The 21973-nt window shown below is 46.7% G+C and overlaps 1 protein-coding gene across 11 annotated transcripts in view; it reads right to left on the minus strand.

Moving 5' to 3' along the window:
• Positions 1-21973, minus strand: part of CACNA1A (calcium voltage-gated channel subunit alpha1 A) — a 401410-nt gene that overhangs the window by 72493 nt on the left and 306944 nt on the right. For 8 of the 11 annotated variants that reach the window (XM_053290756.1, XM_053290753.1, XM_053290758.1 and 5 more), the window contains 6 exons: positions 12419-12535; positions 11832-11897; positions 8800-8900; positions 7010-7160; positions 4988-5115; positions 1762-1858 (listed from right to left, as the gene is read on the minus strand). In XM_053290756.1, the coding sequence (XP_053146731.1) occupies positions 1762-1858; positions 4988-5115; positions 7010-7160; positions 8800-8900; positions 11832-11897; positions 12419-12535 (660 nt within the window). Of the gene's footprint in view, positions 1-1761; positions 1859-2834; positions 2932-4987; positions 5116-7009; positions 7161-8799; positions 8901-11831; positions 11898-12418; positions 12536-21973 lie in introns of all 11 variants that reach the window. The other 3 variants (XM_053290757.1, XM_053290752.1, XM_053290754.1) reach the window with 1 other exon arrangement.

Here is a 21973-nt window from a genome sequence, read left to right on the forward strand (position 1 = left end):
GGGACCAACTTTGGGATTTTCTGCATACAAAGCCCATATTATAGATGGAGCTATGGTCTGAGATGCTAAATTTTTAAGCTCTGGTATATGGGCAGCTATACTGGAGGTGAGAGTACTCCAAAGAGTACAACCCCATTTGCACCAGCTTGATCTCTGTCATTTTGCTGAAAGTGGCATGGGCTTGAATCAATACAAGCTTTTCCAGGTTAATACCTGATGAATACTAAGCATTCCAAAAGGTTGCTTTACCTCCATAATTGTAAATTACACTTGGGCATTGCCAGAGGAGAATTTCAGTGTCGTGCACCAGTATCTGCAAGCTACATGGGCATGGTGCTGATTCCCATGCCGATCTCTACTAGTTCCACTGGTGTATTAACATGGTCATAATGGGTAACATAGTTCAAATGAGGGATTGTGGCGGCATATGATTATAAATTCCTATGCAATTGTGCACTCCTCTTTTTTTGTGATGCTGTTTCTTGCTTTATTGCTAAGTTTCCCAACCAGCATCTTCCAACTGAATGCAGCTTGAAGTGACAATATCTGTCAAACCACTATGGAAAGTTAAGTGATCTAAAGTGATCTCATCTAGGGTAGAACAGAACAGAAAAGCCCATTCACCTGAAGCATCTTAGACTGATACAACAATTTAACTTGATGGCAAAAACTGCATAGCAGACTGGGACTCTTAACTGCTTGTTGGCTGGGAACACAACTCACTGCTCAGAACAGGCATGTATAAAGCAGGATTAATCAGGATCATATTCTTTCCCCACTGGCTGGGGAATAAGCAGTGAGGAAAGTGACTCTTCCTCAGTGAGGAAAGAGACACCTTGTCTGCAATCTGGAAATATGGTGAAATGGAGGTAGTGACAATACTTGTATCTTGAAACACTAGGCCAAGCCTAGCACCAGTTCCCTCTGATAGCTAGTTGCACTTTTCACTCCTAGCTGGAATCACATCCAGATTCAGATTTCTGACTTCTGAAATGTTTCACTCAGGCTGCGTTCACACAGTAATGGTGATCCTGATTAAAGAGTTAACCAGGATTGCTGAGCCTCTCAGAACTGATTACAACCCAGAATTTCCAGGTAATTGTGTTCACACCACTGTGCATTTAACCAGGATAGATAACCAGAATCTTAACTCACTGTGATTGTGTGAACGCAGCCTCAAATGCCTTCAGTCCTTTCCTAGTATGACATGAAGAAGAGTGCAGGTAATGCTCTTAGATATCATTTTGACTCAGAGACTGGTCTGATCTTACGTTTTTATAACTTCATGCAATGTGTTTTGGATCTTTGATCTCTCTTCCCCTTCCGGCTTTGCTATTCCTGTTAAATTGGAGCATAGTTATTGGCTGGGTAGTCACAGAGCAATCACAGCTGTTGAGGTTGTTTGTGGGGCAGCAATGGGAGTGGGAACTCAAAAAAATTTAAAGCAATGTCTCTTCTGCTAGATGCAGAAGGATGGGCTGGTGGTTCTTGGATGGGTACTTTGATGGGGTATTTTGAGTAGGTACATGCACCTTGGTATTGTTTCTTACCCGCCCCACCTTTACTGGCCATAATGGAGTCTCTGAAACATGAAACGCTAACGGTACTGAACGGACACATTGTTACTGCTCAAGAGATTGGATTGAGAGGGGGAAGAAATGTACAAAAGATTATAGGTTTATCGTTTTCGTTCTTGGAAAAAAAATTAAAAAAGAAGCTAACTTGAAATATTTCTTGTTTATGTCTTAAACATTATTCTACCTTATAAGCAACACGGGCTGGGCATTTCTTCCCTAACCCCAGGGGTGGAGACATATGTCTCAGCATCTCATACATGTCCATGAAAGTCATCCGGCCCCTGGGAGCAAAAAATTAAAAAACAAAAACAAAAACACAACCAAAAAAAGGAAGAAGAAAAAAGGAAAAATACACGGATAGAAAAATACAATAGGAGAGAGAGAGAGAGAGAGAGAGATGCAAAGAAGAGAAAAAAAAATTGGAAATCAATTGGAAAAGGGAAAAAATGGAAGATAAAAATGTAAAGATTATTGGGCTGCTTGTCAGCAAAGAGTCTGAATATGCTTGATCTTCATGGATGACTGGGAGTAGAAGGATGATGGTTCCTCAAACTGTGGCGGTGATCCAGCAAAATGCTTATGAACATGCTTCTCTACTTTCAGAGCTAGTGTTCCCATCCAAATAGGGATGGGTTCAAGCATGTGCCTCCATCTGTTTTGCTCAGCCTGAGGCTATAGTGCAGACCACAGTTCCCCATGGACTTTTAGGGCCAAGGAGTGTAGAATCAGCAGGTCCCTTTAGTAATGAAGAACCGCAGAAAGGAGGAGAGAAAGAGAAAGACAGACTGAAATAAGAAAGCCCCTCTTTGCCAATGTGGGTGGAGGGCAAATTGCTGGGAGAGAAAGGTGAAGGGAAAGGAAGGGTGGAAAGAAAGAACGGGAAAGGGGAGGGAAAGGGGGAAATGGCAGAGGTGTCAATGGAGTCTCTGTCCTCCCCAAATGAAGAATTAATGTGCAGAGGGTGGCAGAGGTGGGTACAGAGAGACTCATAGCACCCTCCAGGCCTAGCTCCAGCTAACAGCAAGCAGAGATGGTTCAAGGTCACCAATATGCTCCATGCGGTACTGGTCTGGGTGGCAGCATCATTTCACGCATTCTGTTGGCTAATTACATTACTAAATTACTCTTGAAAGTGCAATATATAGATAGATATGTGTACAGATATATATATATATATATATATGAAATATATATATTAAAGAAACCATAAGCAACATTCATTCCGTTGATGCTAGCAGGTTTTAGTGTAAGTCAAACCTTGCAAGCAACCCTATGAGGGCATTTCTTGCCTAAGCCCAGGGGGGGAGATATTACACGTAATAAACTGTACATATCCTTATAATGAATTCGGCCACTGCAAGAAGAATACATGGGGGTTAGTGCAGACGCTACAGGGCAAGAGAAACACATACACTGTCATGTACACACAGAACACAGCAGGACTGCTGGCTAGAGACCTTCAGTCCCACCATACCACCTCCCTTGGGATACATGGTGGAGCAGTGCATCCCCATTGGATGGAACAGGAAGGAAAGGGCCTCTCAGCGCCCTGCAGCCCAGGCCTCATTGCAGCTCTATATGCTTCCCCATCAACATTGTGGGAAGGAGGTGGGGCACTACTATTTGCATGCATTAATTTGTGGGGGCAGAGGAGAACAGTGTGATATAAAGGCTGGAGGGGGAGATTTATTTAAGAGCGTATGTCAGATCAGAGCTGACTAGACCTACGAGCCTTGGCTCCTAACTTCCGTTTCTTCCACTCAGCCTTGCCACCTCTCACAATGAACACCCTCTGAAATCAATCATTGTGCCATGTACTTTAGGGTGTGTGTGTCTGGCATTCATGCCAGTATTTTCCTTCCGGTCTTTTCATTAGGGTTGAGAAATAAATGCACAGAAACCAGTGCCCGGGTGGGGGCAGACCTGGATTTCCTGCCCCCACACGGCACAGGCTCCCTCACAGATACTCCCTCGGCTGGGCTTGGCAGGGTTTGCCAGTTAGGGCTGGCAGCGTAAACAAACACATTAAACCTGGACACAACGGGCATTCATTCTGAACAGGGCACAGGGATGACAAACAAGACCAAGAGAATTCTGAGTGGACCTACTGCTAGGTGCTGTGACCACAACTCTGCTGACTGTGCCAGTATGCAGCAGCAGAGTGCCTGGCCTCCCCACAGCAAAATAAATAAATAAATAAATAAATAAATGACAAGAATGGTGTCACACAGCAGAATTGAAGGCCAGGCCCTAGCAGGCAGACACAGACACACTCACTCACTCACACATTCACTTCACAGGTTCAAGTATTAGGAGCATGTCATCTATTGCTAACAGAGCAACTGGGCACGTGTATTGTATTGCTGCACAATATGTACTACCTGTGGGTTTTGTCCAGGCTGCAAAGCTGGCACCCCAAATGACTCCTAATCTGGCTCAGATCTTACTAACTTGGCACAAAACATGAAGCACAGCTGAAGCCAAGAGTTTCACTGAGACAATAATGGGCTCCAAGGTGGCTAATGATGAGACCCACTTTTACCCACTACAGGGACTATGTAGCCTGCATGGCAGGTCAGGAAAATAGTAAGGGGCATCCCTCACAGATTGTGCCCTTTTTATTGTGTGGGGTAGTGTGAGGGTGTGTGTGGACTTGACAGAATCCAGCTGCAAAAACCTAAAATTAAAAGAGGAAATGTTAATCCATGATAAACCCCAACAACTGCTTCTTCCAATCACTTGTTTCTTTGGAGACCCACATAAATTAGCCAACAGGAATGGAAATGGGGACGGCATAGTGGCAGTGGCCACAAATCCACACTAACCGGCTTAGCCCAGCTAAAGTGACATAAAATGGAGCTGCATGCAAACAGGGCTTCAGTCCCTGTCTCAGTTTAGGCCTCTGTCTGTCTTTCTCTCATATCAGAGCAGATAATGGCTGTATACCAAGTTAATGTCACATCTCAGCTCTGATAGACAAGATCAACCATTCGACCCCATTTTTTTGTGAATAGAATTTGGGAGTCTTAAACGCCACCCATCCTCCTGCTCTAACCCTCATAAATACTGCTTCCTTCCTGGAGCAAGAACCCAAGAGCTGAGGCTCCTACCAGTTAGCTGCCCTCCTGTGTGAGAGTAACAAAGAGACCCTAGAGGCCCCGGTTCTCACTGCTTTCTCTTTTCAACCTGCTTGATCCCACTTTCTGACTAAGTTGTAGTTCGAACCCAGGAAACTTGGGTTCCAACTGCTAGCTTTGCTTTTTCACCCTTCCCTGCCTCAGTTCTCCTTATTAAAAGAATCTTTTCCCCAAACATGGACCAAGCTGATCCACTTCCCCAAGCTTTTGCTTTGGGGTAGGACAAGGGCTCTGAGTTTAGCACCAAAAGGGGCAAGGTGGGCATGTCCTTACCAGGCAGCAGGGTCATACTCAGCCCACACACGTACATACTCGTCCAGGTGGTGGGGCCCCAAAATGGAGGAGTCACGTGTCAGGTACTCAAAGTTGTCCATGATGACAGCCACAAAAAGGTTCAACATCTGCAATATCAAGGGAGCAGGGGAGGACAGACACAGACACGTTAAGTAGTTGAAGATTACACAGAAAATGCTGAGCCCTATCTTGTTTCAGGCCCAGGCCAGAGTACCACATGGGGCCCAAGTCCAGATGAGTTCAGGTAGCCAGTAAGAGGGACAAAACAAAACAGGTGCCACATATCTTCATCTTATGTACACACACACAGACATGTGCGTGCACAGATACACACACACAGACACACACTTTATACATACTAGCAAGAACAGATACATATACATAGATATGCAGACATAAAATCTGTATATTCAAACATAAGAACAGAAAAACACAGATTTCTATTTACCTACACACACATTCTCTCACTCACATGTATACATAATTGTAACAGGGCCAAGACTGCTTGCCCACCCCAAGCCCTCTTGTGGCTGCAGCCTCCTTCACACACCACCACCACCACCACCACCACCACCACCACCACCACCACCACCAATGCTTGGGAGGAAAAGGCCCTTCTTGCAGCTACAGGACTGCCTGTTCATCATCTGGGAAGCACCAATAGAAAGAGGGAAGTGGCTGTGATATACCCATATGCTACTTGTTGTGCCTCCCGATCAACACTCCTTTTAGAGTATGGGGTAGGATATTATACAAGGCACATCCACCCTTTATTTGAGTAGGGAAGCTGGCCTTAGTTGTGTTGGTTCTGTAAGGCACTGGGGAGGCCTCAAGCTCAGGAGTCTGGTAGCAGAACTCAGGCACCTGATTCCCTGTACCATCACAGCAGCTCCCAGGCAGAGGGAGACCTCAGCCTGCTCTTTGCTGAAGTGCAGCATCCAGAGGCAGCCCAAGACATTTGCTGCCTGAAGCAAAGAAGACCTTCCCTCAAGCTGCAGGCAGGTGCTCAGCATTCTCAGGATATGCTGCAGAAGCAGCAGCAGTGACACATGAGCGCTCTCAGACTATGGCATCCAGCCAGGCAGCGGCAGCAGGGAAGGTCCATGCATGCATCAGGTGAGGGGAGAAAGGAAAGGAGAGGTGTGCCCTAGTGGGGCAAGGAGGGGAAACTGTACAGCATATCCCAGTGGGGTAAGAAAGGGTGGTGGCAGCGGGGGCAAGGCGGTCTGTGGGATGGTGCCCATGGGAGCAGGGGCCCAGTGCTTGCTGTCTGCTTTGCCTCCCTTTTGTGTCTGTGCCTGAGGCAACTGGCTCACCCTGCCTCATTGAAGAGCTGTCCTGCCAACTTCACCCATATAACAGCTTTCAGCTCAGGTGACCTGAGGGACTTGGCTGGTCCCATGCAACAGTCACTCTAGGCTTGGCTGGTCGATCTGAGCAAAGCCACATGACTGAGCAATAGCCCCACCTCGCCTCATTCAGTACTCAACTCCAGCTCAGCTCTGACAATGGCTTCTGCCTCTGGCCCTTCTGCTCCTCCTCTCCCTGACCAGGCCCTTGACCCCAGCCTCTTCTGACCAGGTCCTTTGCTTCGGGCCCCAGCTCCTAGCTCCACAACAGGATCTCTGAGTTGTAGCCTGAAGTGGAGCCTGGCTGGTTCACGGCTTCAGAAAGTCTGTTCTACTAGTTTCAGTGAGTGAGAAAGCAGAAGTGGCTGACCAAGGTTTAGAGGAGCCCTCCTTCAACACTGCACCACCAAGCAGGGCTGGTCAACCATAGAGGCAAACAAGGCAACCACCTGGCTGGGGGTGGGGTGGGGGGCAAAGTTTCAGCGGTGCCTGTCTCAGCTAGGTAAGAGAACTGTTGCCTGAATGTCTGGATAATCGGGAAAGCCTTCCTGTTGGTATCCTTACCTTTAGCACCAACAGTTTTATTCATTGGATGCACAGCACATGTCCCATGTTGACCTCCCACCCCACCCCCTTATGCCCTTTGACGTACCAGGAAAGAACACAGGAAGATGAAGGAAACAAAATAGAAGTATGCAAATTCATTGCCACACTGAGGGCCTTTGAGGTCTGCTTTCTCATCACAGGGCTTTCCACTCAGGCAGGACAGCATGATCTCCTGCCAAGCCTCACCTGTGGCACTCCTGGCAATGTGAAAAGAAAGAGGAAATGATGGTGAGGTCATTCACATGGACATTTCTGGGGCAGAGAGGGCGGGGGTCAAACCTACCTTCCCTGCAGATGATTACTGATGCACTGTGTGGTGTGTGACTCATGCACCCACACAATCCACACTGCTCTGAGCAGCGCAGATCTCTGAAGGCCATGAAAATGAAGCCTGTCCTCCAGAAGCCCTTAATGCACCGCACGAGGAGCACAGTGGAACACAGGAAGCTACCATATACTGAATCAGACCATTGGTCTATCTAGCTCAGTATTGTCTTCACAGACTGGCAGTGGCTTCTCCAAGGTTGCAGGCAGGAATCTCTCTCAGCCCTGTCTTGGAGAAGCCAGAAAGGGAACTTGGAACCTTCTGCTCTTCCCAGAGCAGCTCTATCCCCTGAGGGGAATATCTTACAGTGTTCACACTTCTAGTCTCCCATTCATAAGCAACCAGGATGGACCCTGCTTAGCTAAGGGGACAAGTCATGCTTGCTACCACAAGACCAGTGCATTGAGGGATTTCCCCTCAAGCCAGATGCTTTAGGCCAGGGATTCTCAACCATCTACTAGACTCATCTAGCTGGGTCCCCAGATGTTATTGGACTTCAACTCCCATAACCCCCAGCCTCAGTGGCCTTTGGCTGGGGATTATGGGAGTTGAAGTCCAATAACATTCTGGGGACCCAACTATGAGAATCCTTGCTCTAGGCAACCAGCTCTGTGTCTGCTTAGGCTGCCTACAGCCTGAGTAGACACATGACCCCAGGACCTGGGTCAAAGCCAGAGTAAAAGGCTACCTGGGGAAACTCCAATCCCAGTGCTTCACACAAGTAGCCCTGTCCAGGTAGGGCTGCCCAAGCCTGGCTAGGGCTGCCTGTATGAACAGCCTCGATGAGTCTTGGGGACTCATACAGCCAGAAGAGCAGCATTTCCATCTCATCAGGAGCTTTTCCAATCAGCCACTGAATGCATCTTTGCTACACTTAGGCTGGGGGGTGGGGTGGGGTGAGTTCATATGAGGGAAACATTTACAGAAATGTCAAGGTGGCGACAGAATGTGCTGTTCATGCAGCCAACGGCCTTATTCAGCTTTGCTCCTGACGATTTTCAGTTACTGCTCATTATATGCAACATAAAAAAAGTAGCACTTTGGTGCAGGGCTCAAAACAGCTTAACTTTAGGCGCTTCCTGCCACAGCGAAGCCGCCTGTCTGGGAAAGCTTCAGATGCTACAGTAATAACCAAAGGCATACAATGCTTGGACATATAGAGATAGGCTCACACAGTGTTCCATGTAGCCACGTCTGGAACAGAACACCGTTGCTGGGTATAGACGGGTCTCTTGACTAGCCCTGTGAAGCTTGGTAATACAGGTATTTTTCATGAAGTCTATTGATTCAGCCACCTTTTGGGTGGGCATAGGAAGTCGTTTACGGTACAATCTCCTGCTCACTACAGGAATACACCCACTTTGGTTGAAGCACAGCTGCTGTCCTTTAGCTGGGAGGCCATCCTAACCTTCTCACAGGGGAGGCTTGGCTAAGCTAAGTGGATCAGTCCTCTTGTGATCACAATAGTAGCAGCATGGACTTCCAAGGCATCTGTTAGGGCTGGGCCTCACCTAAAGAGAAGCATCAGGGCTTGGAAGAATGTGCGGAAGTTGTTGTGCTCAGTGATTGCAGAATCTTCTTCATCGTTGTCAATGCTAATATTACCAAAGACCTGAAGAAGAAGAAGAAGAAGAATGGAAAAATGCGTTCAGATACAGTTAGAAATATAAGACTTCAGGAAACGAAGGTTCTCTGGTTGTGGGGGAGCCTCTTAAAATATTTCTTAAGAGTACCAGTTGCAGGGGAGTAACAGTAGGAGAGAGGGCATGCTCTCAACTTTGCCTGTGGCTTCCAGTGGCTTCTGGTGGGCCACTGTGCGAAACAGGATGCTGGACTAGATGGGCCTTGGGCCTGATCCAGCAGGGCTGTTCTTATGTTCTTATGTTGAGTCAGTGCTTGTAGAACTGGGTGTGAGGACACTTATTAGCATGGCTGGGTGGGGCTTATTTACATGTTTAGCTGCAGCATTCACGATATGAAACGGTATCCTGTTCCAGGCTGGGGCCATGCATGGCAGTCAAACCATGGACAGCTCACTGTGGGGTTGGAATTAAGGTCAAGCTGGATGCAAGGCAACTCAACAAGGGTGTTTTCCAGACTAGACCCTGCAATGGAGTCACGGCGTATCTCTGAAGTGTGCTTCCACACTTCCTGTGTTGTGACACTGCAGTCCCTACGCTGACTGTAGGGTGCCATTCATATTTCCAATGCCTTGTTTTGAATTTAATAGCTGTGATATAGTGCTATGACATTGTATATCAGGCATAAAGAAGTTGCTGGTTTTTTCGGGTTGTTAGTTTTCGCAAGACTGCTCCTCCTGCTGTTTACGTTTTGAATGTGATTTGCCTGAATGGAAGCATTTTGCCGCTGTTGAGCAGCTATTCTGGAAAGCGCCAAGCAGAGAGCTTGGAGTGTTACTCTATTGTTGGAGTAAATTGTAAGCTTAAGCAATCCTGCAGCAAGTAGAAAACAGCTTGGACTTAAAGGGATTGTGTTGTATTCCAAAGAGACCAGATCTGGTGGGGCTGAGGAGTCACTTGCTCCTTCTGAATGTGGTATGATAATAGAGGCATACACTCCCAAGTTGCAGGTGATTCTGTGGAGAAGTCCTCTGAGTTAGAGGAGAGAGCATGGATAAGTCCTCAGGTGGAGGCATTGCAACAGCTTTTTCTTGGGATGGTTGTCATGGACTGGCCCCGGTCCCTATTTTTCAGCCCCCCCACCCAAGTGAGCAGAACCACTCAAAGCTCTATATGGCTAGACACATGAACTTTGGGGGCGGGGGGGGATTGTGGGAAATAGATGTGTGTGTCAAGAAAACTGCTTGCTTAGAGACATGGCTGTAAAATGCTTCTGTGACTGCTTAACTGCCTCCAAGCCATCTGGCCAGTGTCTCCTCTTGGATATATTTATTGCTCTTAAGATGTCTATCAGAATAGCCTGGGCCAAGCTCCATCCTTCACCTGGAATTCACCCCGTCCCTGCTTGCCTCCCTTCCTTCTCTGTTCTGATTAACTGCAAAAAGACCACTCTGAAGAGATATACCAGGGGCTTTTTGTGCTCAAGGACAATTCTTTTGGTGGAACGCTGAAGCTACTAGAGGGAAGGCCTCTGTACAGACTTTGATGTATAACATAGGAGAGGGGTACAAAACAGGAGAGCGCTGGAAGAGTAGAGGACCAGAGAGACAGAACACCTGAATGAAGCAAGGGGGAAGTTGAGGCTCCTAACTTTGTCAAGCTGCGGGCTCTGGAGGGTCCTCCTGTTTTTTGGAAGCTGCGTACCCCAAAGCATCAAAAGGCCAGCAATTGCCCTGCTGTGATATGTGAAACTGACTCTGTTTTAATCTATCCTCACTCTCTCCCCCCCCACCCCCCGCCATTTTAATTTTCCTCATCCTGGTTCTGGTTAGTCCATGAGGGTCTATGAGCTGGCTAATAATAATAATAATAATAGCAGCTTTTTATTATACACTTTTCTCTATCTCTTCTAAATAAATGCATAAAGGAATTTTTGTGTTCCTTGCATTTTTCTCCACAATAGCCAACACAAATACGGACGGAACCCAAGTGAGGCTACGTCAGACAGGAGTGTAGGGAGGCTGGTGGCAGACACAGGGGCCCAGCTAGCCATGCCCCCACATCTGACATCAGATGTCTGACGTCAGACACAGGGGGCGTGGTCTCCCTTCCAAACGGAATTGCGCAGCCTCGTTTGGAAGGGAGATTGGCCCACGGTGCGTTGGGCCCCATTTGAGAGGGAGACTGATCAACCCCACTGCTTTGGCAGCGAGACCAGGAGTGGCTCTCCCTGCCTTAAGGCAGGGAGAATCACTCCGACTGTGCTGCCAATGCAGCGTGGGCCAATTTCAGTTCCAAAATAACGTCCTCCCCCCTACGTCTGGAACTGCATTCACAGTCCCTGATTGGTGACGGCCCGGGTTCTTTAAACCCGTTCGCCCAATGGTGGCTGCGCCCCTGGCCTCAGACTCCTAGTGCTTATACAGAGCACGTGCAGACTGCCCTAGGAGACCTGAAGCATGACATGGTTCCTGAATGCTGTTTACCCCATCCTCCATGTTATTGTACACTCCATGTTATTGTACACTTCCACTTTGAAAGTGGGAAGTCTGAGTCCTGGCAACACATTACATAAAGCTTTGTTTTCGCTCTCAGAGAAATATTATATTGTATTGGCTGTATCCTGGAATGTTATTAGAAAGATGAGAATGAAAGGTACTGACCTGGCTGTCTCCAGGCCACACTAGGACTTGTTGTGCAAGCATGGAGACTTCAAGCATGTTGCAGGGATGACAATGAAGATGAAGATGATGTCATTCACCCTGCAGTGTGCTGGAGGCCTCCACATTTGCACAGTGAGGCCTAGTGTAGCTTGGGGACAGTCCCAGGCCATGCTCAGTCTCGTTTTTCAAGTTCAAAGGCCTGAGCACAGAATCAATGATGCCATTAACCTGTGCCATGCCAGAGGCTTTGCAGCATGCATGGTGAGCCTTAGCATGGGATGGTGACTTCCTGGCACTTACCTGCATGCCAATGATGGCATAGATGAAGAAGAGCATTGCAATCAGCAGGCACACATATGGAAGGGCCTAGTATGGGGGGGAAACATGAGCGTACATTATTCCTTCTAAGATTAAACTTTTTAACCCAACCACACTTGTTTTACTGGGAACATGGCTCCAACTATGCAGCAGGGGCTTCCATGTTCCCACATACTTATTGCTGCCACTGGATAAATGAAAGGGAGTGATTGCAGGCTGTATCACTGCCCCTCCCTGCTACATCCCATCCTGACTAGAGAAAACCTGCAGCAATTGTTTACCCATGTAAAAGGATGAGCCAATGGAAAACTGCTCATGAAACATGATTCAGCGTCAGCATGATGGCAGAAAGAGCCCATGATTCAAAGTTCATGTTAATAGGTGGTGAATGAACAGATCGATAAACAGGCAGACCAATGGGGATGGGGGTCTCTTGTGGTTACCTGCGAAATCCTCAGCACTCCTATTATTTCCCTCCCTCCCCCCCGCTTCACTTCCCACCAACTTCTGTCAAATACCAAAGACTCTCAGAGTCAGTAACTAGGCCCTAAAGCCTAGTTTATTGTTACCTTAAAGGACTGGACAAAGGTCCAGAGCAGGATGCGGATGGTGTAGCCCTGTCGGAGCAGCTTAATGAGGCGGGCAGCTCGGAACAGCCTAAGGAAACTCAGATTGATGAAGTTGTTCTGGGGAGATGAAGGGAAAGTGGCAAGATGAGCAGGATCAGAGCAGGGATGTGTTGATCACAGACCCAGGGGATCGGAGAGAAAACCAGCCCAAACCAACCCGGTAGCATTAGTCAGATTAGTAAGGATGACAGAATAGCAAAGAAAGAGAGAAGGGATCACTCACATGAAGGTAATTAGCATGATAATAAGGCCACCCCTCCCCTTGGAAAATCACTGATTTGGGGAATCAAGGACTGCTCATCAACACAGGACTACATTTTTAAAGATACCAACAACCAAATGCACTGATTTTTTGACACAAGCAGGCAGAACATCACTGTGTGGCCTCACATCACATGTTCTGTGCACACAAATCTGGAGAGAGGGAAAAGCAACACACCGGCCAATGAGGAAGAGGATAGCTGAGGGAAGGGATGGTTGGAGATTTGCAATCATATATAACAGTCTGGATGGAAAATGCATCTGCCCTGTGCATCCAACAGGTGTTGGGCCATACAGCCTTTGGAGTCTGAAGGAATGGTTGTTATCAAGTGATTTTGCAGCTAAAAAGATTTGTACCTCTGATAAGATAGGAAAAACATACATCCCTGCTGGGTTCACCAAGATGCATTTTGATCTGTCCCCTTCAGAGAAGACGGCACATAAGCTTCTGGGGCAGAGGGAGTACATTGCAGTGTGACCATGTACTTCCTAGCCGAGTAGTGCTCTGTGGCCAGCAGCCCACAAAGACTGAGAGTTGAAGAATACCCAGTGTTTCTGACAGGCACTGGAACTCTTGGGCTACCTCACCTGGGTTGGGGCCATATAATCTTGTATGTGTGCCTCTGGCAACTGTACCCATTAGATCTTCAGGTCTTTCTAGAAATCAACCCAATTCAGGATGGGAGCAGGGCCTAGCACAGAAAACAGCCAACAAGGATGTTCTAACCCAGATGCAAAATGCCAGCCTTTCAACAGCTGTTGTAAGAAAAGCATGAGGGAAAAGCCCCTGCTCAAGAGCCTTACTTTCATTGTGGATCGTTAAATACTTGATTCGTCCATGCATGGTTTCCCAGATTGATCCCACTGGAACTAGACTTCGATGCTTCACTGCATGTTCAAACAATGAGAGTGTTGGCATACAGGGGACAATATGGCTGGCTCTAAGAGAACCCAAGGGTTCTACCATGTAGCTTCATTGACTGTGCACTGAGCAGAGCAAGTCATCTCACTGACTGGGTGTGCTGGGGTATCTGTGCAACACGCATCACAAGACTGAAAGTAGTTGTACCAACATCTGCCACAAGACTTGGGTAACTGTTTGTGCTACAGGGCCCCGCATAAACAAACACCCAATAAAACTGAACCAAGAAAGAAAAGGAAAAAAGACTCAGACACTACACACACAAAGGGACTGGTGTGAGTGCTTGACATGTATTTGGCTTGCTATATGCTTAGCTCTATGATTACAAAACAAAGACTGAGGAGTTGCCATGCAGTTATACAGTGAACATTGTACAACACCAGATCTTGCAATCAGGAATCTCCATGTAGTTCTTGTACACAGCTTGCTCCCTCTTCCAAAAAGAACCTAGTTGCTACATCTTGTGTGTGTGTGTGTGTGTGTGTGTGTGTGTGTGTGTGTGTGTGAGTCAGAGCACATGTGTTCCCAGAAGTTATAAGCCCATTCCTCTCCAACCTTCTCAAAAAGCTCGCCATGTAACAGGGATTCCAATGAACATGCATGATAGGAGTGGTAGTGACTGTATGGCAGCATACAAGAGGGGGTGAAACCACTTTATTAGATTGCCAGGCTCAAATCATGCAAAGCAAACACAAAGAATTGCATTCACGAAAGGAGGAAGAGAGACAGGCAGGGAAACTTTGTCCACTCATTGTGGGAAAGCTACACTCACTCTGATGACAAAGAATGATGGAGCACACCTCTACTTCATATGTTATCCTTCCTCTTCCATCAGCCACCCTTTTCTACATTCACTTCCAACATTACTTTTAAAAACACACACATTTTACTATCACGAGCACCGAAGTCTGTTTAACTGGCTGTTTAAATGGATATATGAATTTCAGCCCTGCCTCTCATTGCCCTGTTAGGGTTTCCAGGTCACAATAGTATAGTGACTGCAAAAGTCACTGAACTGGAAGAAGTGCCTGTTGGGACTTCAGGGGCGTATCTATGGTAGGGCAGGCAGGGCACGTGCCCCGGGTGCCACTTGAAGGGGGGTGCCATTCTTAAAAATTAAAAAATTTTTAAAAAATGGCTGCCAAAAACAAAATGGCCACCGTGCATACTCAAATGGCCTCTGTGAGGCCCTAGGCCATGCCAGGCCTTGCAGAGGCCATTTGAGCATGTGCGGTGGCCATTTTGTTTTCAGCGGCCATTTTTTAAAATTTTTTTTTTAAAAATGGCCACCGCACATGCTCAAATGGTCCCTGCAAGGCCCTAGAGGCCAGTTTGGCACTAAGTACAGAGAATCAGGGCTTGTGAATACTGAGTTGAAGCTTATGAGCTAGGACTGTATTCATTTGCTCTTACTTTGCTTCTTGTGATAAGTGAGTTAAATGTGATGTCTTAATCATATGGCTTTTAATGGTGAATTTGTCTTTGAATCAGTGTGAAATCCTTAGTATTAAGGCCCACTGGGAGTTTCTTGCTCTCTCATTTTAACTGTCTTTCTGAAAGACTAGAATATATTCCAAGCAGTGACACAGTTAACTCTGCATATCCTTTAATTATTTTCAGAGTATCTGGGAAAAGTCAAATTCTCCATTTATTTTTAAAACTTATGTAATAGCTATGCTACAATGCATAGTAGAGAATTAGACAGGCACTTCTGTTTAGTTTTCCAAGTACACCTCCACATAGTATTTGGGTATTTCATGAGCCCCAGCATACTGAAATTCATAGTTTTCCAGCATTTTTTGGTCTGGTTACGTTCACTGCTAAATAATTTTTGAAATATTAAAAGATTAACGAGCTTGACTTGTATTTTTCAGCTGATATTATGGTAAAGTTATCTGAAAGATGGGTGTCAGATATTTGGACAGGGGCGCAATTTCAGTGCTTGCCCTAGGCACTATTTTTCCTAGATACGCCTCTGTGGGACTTGGACTCTGACCGAGCAACCCTGTACTTTCTTGGCCTGCAGCCTTCACAGCCTCCCTTGTTCCTACCTGCCCAAAGTGCACAGTAGCAGTCCTGTTTTCTCCTTGGATTTTGTTTTCTTCAACTCCATGCTTCTGCTATCCCTTTTCCTAGGGTTTCTCTTTTTTGGGCCACTGCCCACTTTGTGGCGCAGCGAGGAAGTAACTTGCCTGGGGAGCAAGACGTTGCTGGTTCGAATCCCCACTAATATGTTTCCCAAACACCTATATCGGGCAGCAGCAATACAGGAAGATGCTGAAAGGCATCATTTCATTCATTCATTCAATTTTTATACTGGCCTCCCAGAAAGGCTCACACTGTGTGGGAGATGGCAATGGTAAACCCCTCCTGTATTCTACCAAAGAAAACCACAGGGCTCTGTGGTCGCCAGGAGTTGACACTGACTCAAAGGCACAACTTTACCTTTTACCACTTTGTTAAACTTTCTGTACCAACCCTGGCTCTCTAAATTTGCCTCCCAAGAACTCTTCTTCCCACCACTGACAGGGCGGGCAGGGGAATGCGGTGTGGCAAGGCAGCTGCTTCAGGTGACAGACTGTGCCTGCTGCCTGCTAGTCACTTCCTCTCCTTCACACTTTCCTCCACTCCCTTCCCCTATGACTTTAGAACTCGTGGGAGTGGGAGCGTTGGCTGCCTTGGTGCCAGGGCACCGCTAAGTAGATGGGTGGGGTGAGAAGAGGGGAGGGAGATACCTGAATGTGGAAGGGAAAGGCCATGGAAGGAAGAGTTGGGGTAGCGCTGGTGTGAGGGAAGAGTTGGGGGAAAGAGTGGAGTACTCTGTCACCTGGAAGGGTAGGGGGAAGAAAAGATGGGGTTGGGAAGAGCCAGGGTGCTACGTCTCTCTCTCTCTCTCTCTCTCTCTCTCTCTGTGTTTTGCATTCTACACTCCACCAGAGGAGAGGGGAAGGGTCAGAGGTAAAGAGATGAGTGGTGCCACAATGCTTCGTGGTGCTTGGGCAGGGATTGGGCCAAGTCTGCTGCTCCTGATCTTTAACACCATGAAGTATTTCAGTCTCACCTCACTTTTTTGCTTCAATTCTCTTTCTTCTGCCCTTTCTCCCTCTGCCTTCTTTTCAAGTCTCATCCTTCATCTGTCCTTCCTTCAGGTTCCTCTTTTTCTAGCCCATTACCTTCTCTGTACCTTTCTTTCAATCTCTATGCTTCTGGATTCTCTGTTTCTTAGTTTCACTAGCTCTTGAGAGTTGAGACCTCTTCACAGTTTCCATCAATCCTGCCTCCCCTGCCCCTGCCTAATGGTTTTAATCCCAGCCAAATAGACAATTTCCCCTTCCCTTACAAAAGCTGAACTGTAGACAACTTTGACCTTTGAACAACTGAACATTTTGAATTGTCGCACCAGCTCAGCCAATCATTGTCTCAGATTTCACTGTTACAAACACTATATGAATTTGCAGACTGTTTACACATCAGCTGGTTTCACTGTGAAGACGTGCTCAAAAGCTTGAATTTTTGTCAAATATGTGAAACAGACAAACGTGCAATCAATCTAATTGATATCTGTCTATATAAAGTTTATGGCTAGTATCAAGGGTGCTTTCCAGATGGCAGCTTAAAATTGCTTCGCAACATATAGGCTTGGTGTGCATTCGTATGATCTGGGTTTTGACACTGAAGTTCTTCTCATGATCCATGAGAACTGCTTCCGGCAGGTCTGCGGGGAGAGCGGGTTAACTTACCCCTCACAGCACACGATCATTGAGCCGATTACTGGCTCTGTCCCAGAGCTAGTTGGGGTGGCGGGCCTCAGGGACTGCCCAACCCCCGTAAGTCCCAGGATGCCCCGTGCGAGTGCACATGGCATCCTGGGGAGACCTCTGGAACTGGGAGGCTTGTTTCAGCCTCCTGGCAGGGTCTTCTCGTGCACTGCTGCAGCGCAGAGCCACGCCGCCGTGGCACACAACCAGAAAACCCAGGATAGCGGAGCGCTCACTCTGCTAACTGGGTTAAAGGGAGAGCTTCTTTGGCGGGCTAGATGCCAGGGAACCACCAGGCTTGCCCGCGAGTCTGGTGGTTCTCACGATGGGGGGAAACCTCCTTTAGCCTGGTTTCCCCCCATGTGAGAATAGCCTCAGTGTCTTGCATACAGGAGCATTTGCATAGCCTGCCATTGCCTGTATTTGGATCTTATCTTGATGTTTCAGGTTTAAAGCATTGTATGTGCATGAGAAAATAGTACCTGGGTTTGTTTGTTTGTTTGTTTTGCAGGCTTGCTCCATTCCCGCCCCCGCCCCCTTCTCTACCTCTCAGCTTTTGAAATCAGCCATTAAAAAAAAAAAAAAAATCCCCACTGTCTCGCACAAAGCAACAAGCCACTGTAATCGGCTTAAATCCCCCCACTATAAGTGCTGCTCTTGCACAACAGTTCAAGTGGTACCTCCTTGGATTGTGATTGACCAATTTAATTTATTTATATTTACTACTACTACTACTACTACTATTATTATTATTATTATTATCTCAGTGCTCCTGTGCAAATTCACCTGAGGGGGGGAAGGGTGGGGAGGGAAAGCCCTCACACTACCCGCCCCTTCCTCCTTTTCTTTCTCTTTCACACATAGAGGGAAGCACCCTGTGTGCAGATCCAGGGATGGGGGCTTATGACCTCTCCTCCTCCTCTTCTCTGCTCTCTTCCCTCAAAGCTTCAGTGATGTAAATCTAACGCAGCTAACTCGAACAGGCTTCAAAATGTTAGAGTTAACCGTAGGATTCTACACCACTTTCTCCTGCATAGTCTGGAAAGCACCCAGGTGTAGGTAGGTGTGTGTGTGTATTAGAAAAGTAACATTGGAAGCAGCACTGGTGCTTTCCAGTTAGCTGCTCAACAGCGCAAAATGCTTCTGTTAGGCAAATTGCTTTCAAAACATAAACAGCAGGGGGAGCAGACTTGCAAAAACTAATAAACCAAAAAAACCAGCAGCTTTTAAACGTCGGATATATGATGTCATAGCACTATATCACAACGATTAAATTTGAAAGAAGGCATTGGAAATATGAACGGCACCCTGCTGTCAGCACAGGGTTTGTGATGTCACAACACAGGAAGTATGGAAGCATACTTCAGAGATTTGCCATGACCCCGTTGCAGGGTGCAATCTGGAAAGAGCCCATGAGAATTAAAATAAGACTCTCTACTTGACTGACTCTCCACAACTGACTCCCAGGAAAAGGAATAAGTCAGTATTCGTTTCAGCTGTCTTAAATGGGCTTCAGGAAAGTCTTCACTATAGAATAGTTTTTTTTAAAAAATGAATTATCCTTTTTGGAAGGAACAGTTCTATTTCAATTGATCAAAGCAAGGAATGTGTAGGTTTAGCTGACTGCATAGTAAAGAAAAATGACCACAGTCAGTGTCAGTCCAGGTTTGTGGATATGAGGTAACACGTGTGTGTGTGCGCGCGCGCGTGCTAAAGTTGTTTGTGTTACAGGAAGATTATATGTGGATGGGTTCCAATTAGAAGGCGTGCTTGTCAGTGTAGAATGGGTGCAATTGGGCAGGGATTTGCTTTATGGGGGTATTAAGAAGACACGTGCCCTTTGAACTAGTCTCTCTGCCTCTACACACAATGAAGAACACAGTGTTTGAGGGTGAGGTCAGCTGATATGCAAGGCATTTGTGGTGTTTGATCAGTGATGGCTGATCAAACACCACATGTGCACATCATCACAAGATGTTGAAGTCATACAGTGAGGAGCATGCATGTGTTCTCCTCTCAGGTTTCCTCCTGTACAGCAGCTGACCATGGGCTTGGAACAAAACCTGTCTTGCTGTTTTATTTCTCTTCCCTCCTTTTCCTGCCCTTATCCTCAGGCCACCCAGCTTTTTGGAGAGTTCTCAGAGGGACTAGATACTGAGCAGGGACAAGGCTTGAGCAGCTTAAGAAGGCAGATAGTAAAAAACTAGCTTCTAATAGCAGCGTATTCTGTCCCATCCACATCAGAGATTTATATCTTACTTACTGGGCATCTTTTCAGGAGGCCTCCCCTCCCTTCTATAAAAAAATGAAACAGTGCCATCTCTTTATTACAGAGTGGCATCTCCAAGCCTGCAATATTCTTCTGCTACCTCATCTCCTTAATTTTATTAAACAGAAACCTCCTGTGGAGTTACTGGAAACAATAAGTGCATGTGAATATGACAAAATGAGTGACACAAAATGGGGCTGGGGAAGTGACTGAAAGAGCAAGCTGGCCAGTAAACCGCAGGCATCTTTGGCTCAAAATATCATGCAATGTGCCAAGAAGATGTCAGGCACTTAGGCTTCAGAAAGTAATCAGACCAACCCAACGCTAGATGCAAATGTTGAGATGGAGAGGATCAGAGGAGGTCAGGGAAGGGTGGGTGTTTCAATACCGCAAGTTGAATCCCAACCAGCAAACGGAAGAAGGCAGAAGGCAGTGATTTCATTTTTGGTGATGGGAGAGGGAGCAGGACAGGGAAGTTCATAAATATTCATTGGCATGGACACACAGACCAGTTCATGGATGGATAGATGGATTTTTCATAGTGCATTTTGATTGGATGACATTTTCAGAGGGTGTTGCGCCAAAATAGAACAGTATAAAGAGACAGCATGGAAAGAAGATAAGACAAGAGACACAGTCATTATATATCACATATAGCCCTAGGGAAGGAGACCCCATCCCACTCTTTTCCACCCCTTTCTTCTGCCTGCCCATGAGTTAGGGAGCCCATGACCCTGGCATTCTGATTCCAAACATTCACATCCAAAATGTCTGAGTGTTTGCCTTTACTTTTAGGCTTCCAGCATAAACAAAACTGGTGCGGATTCTCCATATTCTGGAAGGTGAGATGAGAAAGGGAAACTGAGGCACATGTTGGAATAGGGACTTCCATGAGTCAATGGCAGAGTCAGTATTAAGAATTAAAGTTACTTACCATTGCAGTTCTTCAAACCACTTCTGTGCAGCCACATCTTTGAGGCCAAGTGCCACATGCCCTTAGCCTTAGCGCCTTCTGGGTAATGGTACCTACTGGAGTACTCCAATCTTTCCATCTTCTCTCACTGTGGCAAGTGCTTGGAATAATGCCATACATAAGAGGATGGAGTGTTCCAAAGATGGCGGGCGGGGGGAGGGGTGTACCGGGGAAGGCCAGAGTTGTGCCTACAAGGAGGCCCTTTGTAATTCAAACTATCAGTCGGTAAATTTTATTTCTTCTTTGAGCAGCCACAGTGGATGATGAACACAGATGACCATCCAACCATGTGGGAAAGCCTCACCACTTGGTAAAGAGCCCAACTTTTACCACAGGTAAGACTCTATGGAAAATAGATATATTTTTAAATCACACCACATTTGTAGTCCGGCATAAGTATGGGGAAGGGCTGCAGCTCTGTGGCAGAGCAGGTGCTTTGCATGCAGGATCTTCTAGGTTTTAGGCCCAATCCCTGGCATCTTCAGGGAGGGCTAGGAAAGTCTCCTGACTGAAACCCTGGAGAGCCACTGCCAATCAGCATTGACAATACTGACCTAGACCGACCAATGGTCTGACTCAGTATAAGGCAATATTGCTTGTTCATGTGTGTGGGCTCACTTTTAAGTCTCCTTTGAGTTACTGTAGCACTTTACATCAGGGTCAAACATGTACATGTATTTTTTTTCTGCATGGGCGTTTTCCAGACTAGCTGCTCATCAGCAGCAAAATGCCTCCGTTCGGGCAAGTCGCATTCAAAACGTAAACAGCAGGGGGAGCGGTCTGGCAGCAACTAACAACCTGAAAAAAACAGCAACTTTTCCATGCCGGATATACGACGTCCTAGCTCTATATCACAGCGATTAAATTTGAAACAAGGCACTGGAAATGTGAATGGCACCCTGCTGTTCACGTAGGGACTGCAGTGTCACGACGCAGGAAGTGTGGAAGCACACTTCCGAGATTCGTCCTGACCCCGTTGTAGGGGCTAGTCTGGAAAGCACCCTGGGGATAATAGCAGCTTGGCAGGGGGCAGGTTACATGGGAGAAACAGAGCAGGGATGGGGGAAGAGTTAAAAGCACCTCCAATCTCCCACTGCAGTTCTGATTTATGGCCCCCCAACCTGGCTACTATTTACTTCTTTAAAAACAAGCCTGTCAGTCTTAATAATGGGTATAATGTCACTTATAGTTATATTACCAAAAAACAGCGGGAAAACAATCTGTATTAGGAGCTTGAGTTGGGCTTCTCAGCTTGTAAATATGTATGCACTTGATTTTGAAGAGATATTTTTATTGCTACATTGAGCCTATG

Source organism: Hemicordylus capensis, chromosome 2, assembly GCF_027244095.1.
Source record: "Hemicordylus capensis ecotype Gifberg chromosome 2, rHemCap1.1.pri, whole genome shotgun sequence".
NCBI lineage: Eukaryota > Metazoa > Chordata > Lepidosauria > Squamata > Cordylidae > Hemicordylus > Hemicordylus capensis.